An 11,438-nucleotide genomic window follows, 5' to 3' on the forward strand; every position below is an offset into this window, starting at 1 on the left:
GCCTAATTGCAGGCCTATGTTAAACACTACACTATTTTTTAATATTTAAGCACTATCAAAAATATTTCATTACCATTCTCTGTAAATCCAGATTTAACTATATCTTAAAATTTCATAAGCAGATGTCTATAATTTTTGCAACTCTGTAGATTAACAAAACATGTTTCTTCTATTTAAGCATTGTCTAAACATTCTACAATAATCTTCTATAAGATACATTTAGACATTAACTAAATCTATACAATTCCCCAAATTCATAGTCAAATTCTTTTCTCATTCTATTTGTTTTAATGTCACCAAAAAAAATCTCTAGCCTGCCTCTTGATCAAACTGAATTCTTAATATCAGCCTTAATTAAACATTTTAAAATAATCTTCCATTTAATAAACAATCTACCCCCAATTACACACGCTCATAGGATCCTTAAACCAACCTTGTTTATATAACACCTTTTATATTAGATTAAAACTTTGATACCTTTATAAGTTTACAATGTATGCAATCCTCTGTTATAAGCCTTACCTAAATATGAGTTAAAATTTTTAAACATACTTCTCTAACCAATCTTATTCAGATAGACATTCATAAATGTTCTCTAGACCAAAAAGTTTATACAGTTTATTCTCTTATAATTTATATCATCTGTCATAAGACTTTCTAACACAATTAAATTAATCTTCCCTTGAATATTTTAAATATGGGCTCTAATTTTGTAAATTCTTTTCTCATTCTATTTGTTTTAATGTCACCAAAAAAAATCTCTAGCCTGCCTCTTGATCAAACTGAATTCTTAATATCAGCCTTAATTAAACATTTTAAAATAATCTTCCATTTAATAAACAATCTACCCCCAATTACACACGCTCATAGGATCCTTAAACCAACCTTGTTTATATAACACCTTTTATATTAGATTAAAACTTTGATACCTTTATAAGTTTACAATGTATGCAATCCTCTGTTATAAGCCTTACCTAAATATGAGTTAAAATTTTTAAACATACTTCTCTAACCAATCTTATTCAGATAGACATTCATAAATGTTCTCTAGACCAAAAAGTTTATACAGTTTATTCTCTTATAATTTATATCATCTGTCATAAGACTTTCTAACACAATTAAATTAATCTTCCCTTGAATATTTTAAATATGGGCTCTAATTTTGTAAATGTATAGAAAAACAAACTCAATTATAACCAATGTTAATCAATTACACATGTATAAATATTCCCTGGACCAGTTTTATAATTTGCAGTTATATGGATATATATATATGAAAAAAGGGATTAGATATTCCCCAGCCCATTTTAGTCAGTTGCACATAAACAAGGGTCCCCTAAACCAGTCTTATTTATAGGGCTTGATTATTTTCTTCTTTTTGTGATTTCTTCTTTTCAATAAAGTCTTGATTCTATGTCTGTTTCCCTTGTAGGTAGAGAAGGTTTCTTTTAAGTCTCGCCATCTGTATGCAATTTTTAATGTAGTAAAGGATTCCATAAATTCAGTATTATCTTCTCTCTGGAATATTTTTCCCCTTATAACTTTGAGGAGTTATCATCATCTGGTTTTTTTTTTCTGTGTGTCCTGATCACCCATTTTAATGCGATAACAAAAGTCCCAGTTCAGTCCAGCAAAACCCAAAATGTCTGCAAATTATTTGTCAATATTCTCAACTGGGAGGGAAAAGTGCAGCTCAAAACTACATTCAAATGCCTTGGGGCAACGCCGGACTGGCTGCAAAGACACCCCTGAACGGCCATAAATCTATGCGGAAGGTACCATAAAACCCGATGATCATGGAAAGTGAAAGCGGAATGCAATGCTGAGGGGAATTTCTCTTCCGAGGTTGGTTTCGTAAAACAATGGAGGGAAAAGCCAATGCAGAATCACCCTTACTATTTTCTGCTGCTTTTGATTGCAACCTGAATGTGAACAGAATCTAACTGAAGTAAATTTTAATTTGGCAATCTACTTCTTGAGAGATCTATTTTACTGTGTGCAGTATCACACTCTGCTGTATCACACTCTGCTGTATTAACCACATATCCTGATACATTTGCCATGTAATACTAATAAGTGAACCATTAGGAACATCACAGATCTGCCTGGATTCCATCCCGAGGAGGCATTCGTCTTGCTCTGACAGAGAAACCAAAGACAGAATGAATTGAGCAGGTGAGAGCAGGATTAGGATGAAGCAAAAGGAATGAAAGAGAAATTGGCAGTAACAAAGGAGCTACGTTCTGTGTAGTTTAGGATGCACTGCAGCGGGGAACAGCACAGAGTTTATACGGTTGGGGAGACAGTGATACCCCAACGATAGGCTCTGTGCTGAGCGCCTTTACTCCTTCTGGCAGCTGGAAGGTGAACGCCCGCAGCAGGGTGGTGAAGAAGATGAAAGTCTCAATTCTCGCCAGCTGCTCTCCCAGACAGACACGGTCCCCTGCAGAGGAAACAAGGCAGGAAAGAAGTGAGGAATATAATTCCAGGTATTCTCTAGGACAGGGGTGTCAAACATAAGGCCTGCGGGCCAGAACTGGCCCGTCCAGAGCTCCCATGCAGCCTGCAAGCAACTGATGCAAGGGAGGAAGTGCTGGGGGGGGTAGTTGGGGGAGCCTCTCTGTTGTGACTTCAGCATGACAGGACAACCTCGTCTGCAGCAGTCAAGCATCGTGGGGGCATCTGCCCTGCACTGCACTGAGTTTGAAACCTCTGGTCCAGAAGGTATCACCTAAGTGAACATCTAGCTTGGACTTTGGTAAGGTAGCATGAGTTGATGGGACAGGACTCCCCTCTACCCCTTGAAGTAGCTCACCATCAACTTGTGTTGCTATGATAATAATTCCCTCCATGCCACATTGCATTGCCAGGCTGCTTACTTCCTATTTTTCTGCCCCCCCCCCCATAAAAGCAACAAAAGCAGCACAAGAGTAGATCTACACTTAATTTATCACTTCAACGGTAGTCAAATGATTGTCTCTGGGAGAAGTTTCACCATGTCCATTTTCAGACACTTTATGTGACTTCCCTATTTCCAAGCTTATGTTCTAGATGACTCAGGGCAGGTCAGATGTAAACATGTGCTTAAGAAGGCCCATATAAGGAGGAGCCAGAACAATCTACTAAGAGCCCAAAGGAAAGTGGGGGGTGTCTGCAAAGAAAGAACTATGTTGAGATTTTGCCCCCTTCTTTCCCACTAACTCAAATATTGAGAAAGAAGGCAGCAAACATGAAAAAAGCAAGGATGGGAATACCAAAAAAGTTTGTGCAAAATAAACATTGTAAGAGAGAAAAAGGCTGGAAAGACAGAAAGGAAAGACTGCGTAAGTGGAAATTTAAAAGGGACATTACAAAAATGGAACATGATTTGCTGAGAGTTAATGGAAACAGCTTGGAGAAAATTTACCATACATTCAAGGAACAGAAGCATAGAGACATGTTGCTACAAGGGAAAAGGCTATAGATATTTAGAAGGAGAATGAAGATATATAGAAAGATTAATCTATAAATTTTTGCGGACACTTGCTCAGCTGGAAGAACCTGGTAATGGAAAGTTTGTTAAAAGTTATAGTGGTTGGTGTTGTAAGGGGAATAATAGAGGGTGAAGATAATGGAAGGGGAGGTTAAAGGCTAAAATAGTAAATAAATGTAGAGATGAAAGTTTAACGGAAATTTATAAATTGGATTTAGACCAGGGAATATTATATGGATTATAATTAATTCATGATTAGTAAAATAATTAGGTGTATGTGTAAGTGTGAATGAATGTAAAATGTGGAAGAGTCTGGAAAGATGCTGAAAAGTGATTAGTTAAAGGGCATTAATTTTCAATGAAGTGGTTGGGGATGAAAATAAAGGTATATAAGAAATTAGTAAAAAAATGAAGGGACGTAAGGAATATTACAATAGTAAAATAACTGTATGACGAAGTACCTCAGAATTAGAAGGGGTGGATGTTAATTTTGAAAATTCAAATAAGTGTAGAAAATGATAAAATACATAAAAATAAAATAAATTCTTACAATATATATGTTTATATTAAAACAAGTAATTCATAGCTTATTGGATTAAATGAGATGTATTAGAATGTAGTTGTAGTTACAGTGAGGAATGGTTAGGTGACTCCCGAGTACTGGATGGTTTGAGATGGTCAAAATTTGGCACCAAATCAGATTGTTGGTATGGAATTTGATGAATGTCATATGTAGAGATTAGTACTTGGTTAGTGGTTGATTAATGGAATGATTTGGGAATATTAGAACATTTCTTATTTGATTTAGTTGCTGTTAAAAAGTATTTCTGGTTGACATGTCGACTTTTGATGATGTTATTGTCTATAAGCTATTATGTTACTGTTTATAACTTGAAAACTCAATAAATATATTATAAAAAAATGTCTGTGCTGTTGCAGTCTTAAGTATGCTGTGTTCAGGTGTGTATCTGTAAGCTGCAAACCTACAATAATGCAGCAGCAGCAGAACTGGAGGAAGCAGCAGAAGACAGCTAGTCCCACTGCAGGCCTGATGGGAGTCCTCTGGGGGCCTGATCCGGCCCCTGGGCTGCATGTTTGACATCCCTGCCCTATGGAGATCATACCCATAGGGTGTAATGGAGCTGAATAAATTTGACAATCTCAATTATTTCCCAAATTCCAATATCATATTGGGATTTGGGGAGACTGGGAAATACCGATATTTTTCGGTTTCACTACATCTGAACCTGAAAAGTACCATCCCCCCACAACCCTATAGCTAACTTTCCCACTTGATAAGTATGCATATTCTTGGCTCACTCATGACCTAAGAACTTCAAACACCATACAAAGTTATCTATAGATTTCAGATTTTCAGTTTTAGATTTATTGCATGAGTCCAAAGGCCATTACAAATTTGGTATACAACCAGGAAATAAAAACAAGGTAGGGTTGCCAAGTCTCTTACCTGGCATAGCGGGGGGGGGGGGGCTGGTCCCGGTCAGGGAGTTTCACGCACTTTGCACACGCATGCCCCAATGACGTCACCAGGAAGTGACATCATCACACTGGGCAAATTGCAGGGTAACGCTCTAGCAATCACCCTAAAAAACTCTATGGTACCATAAAGTTTTCAGGGTGATTGCTAGAGCGTCACCCTGTGACGTGCCCAGCATGATTATGTCACTTACAGGCGATGTCATTGCGCTGGACATGTCGGCCTGATCTGGCCACTTCGGGGGTGGGGTTTCCCCGCCAGTCGGATCAGGACCAGCAGATTGGGAGCCCTTTTGGCGGGAGAATCCCCGCCCCCTAGGGGGACTTGGCAGCCCTAAAACAAGGTGAAAAAACAAACAACGTAAGCAAAACAAAATAATTATATTTCTACTTTGTCTTCTTGCTTCTCTTCAAAGATGTTTTATTTCTAGTCTCTAAACTCTCTTTTTGGCACTCTTCACTAAGAGGCCAGGCTACCTCTCTTTTCTATGTACAGAGACAATTTTCTATGCTTCTTTTTGTCAACTCCAGCAACTGTTCCCCTATACGTCTGGCTATATCCATTACACCTGGACAGAAAACCATCTTTTTTGGGAGGGGGACATAGCTGACTCTCTAATAACTGAAGCCAGAATGTGATCACAAAGCAGTTTTGCTGCATCCACCCCCCCCCCATGTTTATGTGTTGTGGAACTACCTGTTGACGTACAAAATGTGTTCTTTGCTCTGTTCCCCTTATGAATTAGAAATCAGTCTTTTAAAGGAAGTGACCTGCTGGATCAGACCAATGGTCCACCTAGTCCAGCATCTTGTCTCACACAGTGGCCAACCAGTTCCTCTGGAGGGGCAACAACAGGGCACAGAGGCTGAGGCATTCCCATGATAAGAAACTCAGAAGAGCCCTGCTGGATCAGACCAGTGGTCCATCTAGTCCAACCTCCTGTCTCACACAGTGGCCGACCAGTTGCTCTGGAGGGCCGACAACAGGGCACAGAGGCCGAGGCCTTCATAAGGACATCAGAAGAGCCCTGCTGGGTCAGACCAGTGGTCCCTCTAGTCCAACCTCCTGTCTCACACAGTGGCCAACCAGTTCCTCTGGAGGGCCAAGAACAGGGCAGAGAGGCCTAGGTCTTCATAAGGACATCAGAAGAGCCCTGCTGGATCAGACCAGGTGTCCCTCTAGTCCAGCATCCTGTCCCACACAGTGGCCAGCCAGTTCCTCTGGAGGGCCAACAACAGGGCAGAGAGGCCGAGGCCTTCATAAGAACATCAGAAGGGCCCTGCTGGATCAGACCAGGGGTCCACCTAGTCCAGCATCTTGTCTCACACAGTGGCCAACCAGTTCCTCTGAAGGGCCAACAACAGGGCCTTCCCCCTCAGTCACCATGGCTAGCATCCACTGATAGACTTATCCTCTATGAATCTATCTAATCCCCTCTTAAAGCTATGTCTTGGTCCTTACTGTGGGTATCAGGTCCTTCACACAGACTTTTTTGAATAAGTAGCTGTGCATTCGCTTTTTTGCTTCCGCGTTGGTCACTTGTGTTCTTTCTTGAGTGGAGTAACTTGTGGGTTTGCAGTGACTGTATGGTTTTATTTACATGTCCTTATATTTTGACTTTTTGGCACACTTCACTAAGAGGCCAGACTATCTCTTTTTCCTATGTACAGAGACAATTTTCTATGCTTCTTTTTGTCAACTCCAGCAACTGTTCCCCTATACTTCTGGCTATATCCATTACACCTGGACAGAAAACCATATTTTTGGGAGGGGTATTCCCAGTAGTCATGTATTCCCAGTAGTCATGTATGGCTGCGGGAGTTGGACTATATGGAAGGCTGAGCGCCGAAGAATAGATTCTTTTGAACTACGGTTCTGGAGAAGACTCTTGAGAGTCCCTTGGACTGCAAGAAGATCAAATCAGTCAATCCTAAAAGAAATCAACCCTGACTGTTCCCTGGAAGGCCAGATAATGAAACTGAAGCTCAAATACTTTGGCCACCAAATGAGAAGGGAGCACTCACTGGAGAAGACCCTGATGCTGGGAAAGATTGAAGGTCAAAGAAGACGGAGATTCAGTCAATCAACCCTGACTGTTCCCTGGAAGGCCAGATAATGAAACTGAAGCTCAAATACTTTGGCCACCCAATGAGAATGGAGCACTCACTGGAGAAGACCCTGATGCTGGGGAAGACTGAAGGCCAAAGAAGACGGGGACGGCAAAGGATGAGATGGTTAGACAGTGTCATCGATGCAACGAACATGAAATTGAGCCAACTTCAGAGGACAGCGGAAGACGGGGGGCCTGGCGGGAGCTGGTCCATGGGGTCGCGAAGAGTCGGACTCGACTGTGCGACTGAACAACAACAACAACATATTTTGACTGTTTGATTTCAATATTTCCCAGCCCAGATGTTTGATCCCCCTCAGTAAAATTTGTTTTCATCTTGGATCTCCTCTATAATGAAGCAGACCCAGGATCCATCAAGGTGATTATTACCTACTCAGATTGGCAGCGGCTCTCTAGGGTCACAGCTCAGGGTTCTCACATCACCTCCTCCCTGGTCCTTTTAACTGCAGATGCTGGGGATTGAACCTGGGACCTCAGAGCAGACGTTGTGTGGGCCACTGCCCATCTTGGGAACAATCTTTTAAACTGGGTGTTAAATCCAAGCTTCTTTAGAAAAAGAGTGAGATGTGATGGAAGGCGAGGTTCTTCCTTAAACTCAGGTGATTCTAATGTGGGTTTGGGTTTCAATTCAAATTTACCTCACGGTTTTGCTGACATCTCATTGCTAACTAGTACAGAGAAGACACACCATGGGCCATGCTGAAAGCTACACAGACCAGCAATGATGGAGATCACAGTAGATGCAAAGGAGGAGATGGAGAATCATCGAATTACAGAACGTTAGAGTTGTGAGGGACCTTGCAGGTCATCTAGCCCAACCCCCTGCACTCTGCAGGAGCATAGCCAAAAGATAGCCCTGCAACATACCCAAAAGATGGTCATCCAGCCCCCGCTTGAAAACATCCAGCGAAGTGTAATGTATTCATAGCTGCCATGAGTACAGGAGGTTTTATGTGAATCATCACATAGGGAAGCAATGTTAAGCTTCGTCTTGGACAGAGCATCCTAGTCCAAGACTCACGACCCAATCACATTCAAGCAAGCTGCAAGCGGGAACGTTTGTGATTGGTCCTTATGCGCTCAACCTGATAGGTTGTTATGTGTATAGTGGGAGTGGCTATGTTAGCCGGGAATGTTTAAATACCGGGCAGTTTCAATGGGCAAACTGTTCGGGCTATCAGATGTTGTACCGTGTCGAAGAAGTGAACAAAGAGCTGAATAAACTTGAGTCTTTGCTGAAATCACTCTCCGACTCATTGTTAAGCGCCGGACTTAACAATTGGCGACGAGGATGGGATGCTAGTGCGGGTAGGCAGCCCCGCTACACCCAGACCCACGACGGACAACGAAGAGCAGCAGCTCGCCGTGGCCAGTCAGCAACGGGCACCACCAGAGCCGGTGGCAGCGATTGCAACGATGGCCAATAGCCCGAAGTTCGAGGCCTTCGAACCAGCGACCGAGGACTGGGACTCCTACCTGTCAAGGTTCGGGTTCCACCTCGAAGCCTCCGACATCACGACGGAGGAGAAGAAGCGGGCGACGCTCCTGAGCTCTTGCGGAAAGAGCGTGTTCGACATCGCCCGGTCCCTGGTGGCACCAGCGGACATCTCGACCGTCTCGTACAAGGACCTGACCGAGAAGCTGCAGGCACATTTCTCCCCGAAGCCGTCGGAGATTGCGTGCCGGCATGCCTTCTACAAGAGGGGTCAGGCGGCCAGCGAGTCGGTAGCGGAGTTTGTGGCCGCCCTACGGAAGGCGGCAAGGCCCTGCAACTTCGCGAATGTGGAAGAGGCCCTCAGAGACCGGCTAGTGTGCGGAATGAGGGACGACCAGCTGCAGCAGAGGCTGTTCGCTAGAAAGGAGCTGACCTGGGCAACGGCCTACGACCAGGCCATCGCCGCGGAAGCAGCCGACAAGTCGACCCGAGAGGTGCGTCAGCGTTTGGCAGCGACGGAGCTGCGCGTTCACCACCAGGGGGCCGACAGTGACAGCGAGGGTAAGCTGAGTGACGTCTGCATCGTCAAAAAGAAAGCAGACCAGCGGACCCCAGTGAAGACTTCGACCAGCCCAGCCTGCGCAGGCTGGGGCGGGAAGCACCCACGTGAGCAGTGTTGGACGAAAGACGTCCCCTGCCGTAAGTGTGGCAAAATGGGCCACATCGCTCGAGCCTGCAGAGCGACTAAGAGGTCCACGCCAGAAGCATCACCCCGGAATCAACGCTCACGAGCAGCACATCGTGAGGACGACCGTCAGACGACATCGAGCCTGTCAACCAAGCCTGCGGTTCGTCGAGTCGGAGGGACGGGAAAGATCCACGTCACAGTCAACCTCAACGGAGTGCCCTGCAGCATGGAGGTCGACTCCGGATCGTCCGAGACCGTCCTGTCATCCCACACCTGGCAGCGCATGTTCCCGACCAGGAGCCGGCGGCGTTTGAAAGCCGCTGAAACGCAGGTGTCCGATTTCCAGGGGAGGCGCATTCCTCTGGCGGGGAGGGACACCTTCATGGTCGAGTTTAAAGGGAAATGTGTTGAATTGTCTTGTTTGATTGCCGAAGGTAACCGGGTGAATTTACTTGGGTTGGAGTGGTTTGAACCACTCGGTATAGCACTTACTGGAGTGAATGCAGTATCGGAAAATAAATGGGCTGTACTATATAAGGAATTTCCTGATGTGTTCGGGGGCGGTCTGGGAAAGTACAAAGGGCCCCCTGTGTCTTTTGAGCTCGATCCATCTGTGACACCTATACGGTTGAAGTATAGGAAGGTGCCAATCCCGCTTAAACCACGGATCGAAGCCGAGCTGGACAAGCTCATAGCCCAAGGAGTATTGGAGCCAGTCCCATTTAGCAAATGGGAGACGCCTATAGTCACGCCAGTAAAATCGGATGGCTCCATCCGAATATGCGCTGACTATAAGTGCACGATCAACCGTGCCTTGCAGCAGCATTCCTACCCTGTCCCGGTAATCAGCCACGTCCTGGCGTCACTGGGAGGGGGGAAAGTGTTTGCAAAGTTCGACCTCGCCCAAGCCTACCAACAGCTGCCTGTGACCAGGGAGGCGGCTGAGGCGCAGACAATCGTCACCCACAGAGGGGCTTTTCGAGTGAACCGGCTCCAGTTTGGGGTAAACGTGGCCCCAGGAGTGTTCCAAGGCCTCATGGAAGGGTTACTGAGGGGAGTTCAGGGGACTGTCCCTTATTTTGACGATGTGTTGGTGGCTGGGAGGTCCGATGAGGAACTCATGAGCAGAGTTCGAGAGGTACTGAAACGGTTCTCTCAAGCGGGACTTAAGGTAAAACAGTCCAAATGTATAGTGGGTGTTCCCAGTGTGGAATTTTTGGGGTTCAGGATCGACGAACATGGTGTCCACCCCACAGAGGACAAGGTGAGGGCAATTAAGGATGCCCCATGTCCAGGGAACAAAAAGGAGCTCCAAGCATTCCTTGGACTCCTCAATTTTTACCACGCCTTCCTCCCCCACAAGGCGTCGGTAGCGGCCCCACTACATGCCCTCCTGCACAAAGAGGCAAAATGGCGGTGGGGGTCAGAGCAGGAACGGGCGTTCAAAGGAGTCAAGGCATTACTGGTGTCCAATGCAGTGTTGACTCACTACGATGATAATAAAATGTTGGTGTTGGCTGCGGATGCATCTCCTTATGGGGTGGGGGCAGTGCTCAGCCATATGATGCCAAATGGCGAGGAAGCTCCCGTAGCATTTTATTCCCGCTCATTGTCAAGCGCGGAGAAGGGGTACGCCCAGATCGACAAGGAGGGACTGGCGCTTGTTGCAGCAGTTAAAAAGTTTCATGACTTTTTATATGGTCGGAAGTTTCTCCTTGTAACTGACCACAAGCCCCTGTTGGGAATCTTTGCCCCGGACCGGCAACTTCCCAACATCATGTCAGCGCGGATGCTGAGGTGGGCTCTGTTCCTGTCCGCCTACGATTACGACCTAGAACATCGGCCGGGTAAGGCGATTGGTCACGCGGACGCTTTGAGTCGCTGCCCTCTGCCCGGCCTGGACTCAGACCCAGCTCCAGCTAACGAGGTGTTAGCGATTGATGAACTGTCCCAGGCTCCGATCACCTCCAAGGACATTGCGGCTGCGTCCGCTAAAGACATTGTGATCTCCAGAGTTTTGAACTGGGTTTGGAGGGGGTGGCCTGTGGGCTCTGTGGAGCCAGAATTTGCCCCTTACAAAATGCGCCAAAATGAGCTGTCTGTGTCTAAGGGATGTCTTTTGTGGGGAAGCCGGGTGGTGGTCCCTCACAAACTCAGGGAAAAAGTGCTGAAATCACTTCACGAGGGCCACCCCGGCATGGTCCATATGAAGGC

At 45.4% G+C, this 11,438-nt stretch overlaps 1 protein-coding gene across 1 annotated transcript in view; it reads right to left on the reverse strand.

Moving 5' to 3' along the window:
- Positions 1-1,565: 1,565 nt before the first annotated feature.
- The window catches only part of LOC107115474 (cytochrome P450 2J2-like), a 59,088-nt gene continuing 49,215 nt past the window's right edge, over positions 1,566-11,438 (reverse strand). Inside the window, 1 exon segment of the mRNA XM_015417193.1 lies at positions 1,566-2,443. Coding sequence (XP_015272679.1) covers positions 2,253-2,443 — 191 coding nt within the window. The 3' untranslated portion in view covers positions 1,566-2,252.

The sequence above is a fragment of the Gekko japonicus genome, unplaced genomic scaffold (genome assembly GCF_001447785.1).
Source record: "Gekko japonicus isolate JY-2015 unplaced genomic scaffold, Gekko_japonicus_V1.1 scaffold1341, whole genome shotgun sequence".
Classification (NCBI taxonomy): Eukaryota; Metazoa; Chordata; class Lepidosauria; order Squamata; family Gekkonidae; genus Gekko; species Gekko japonicus.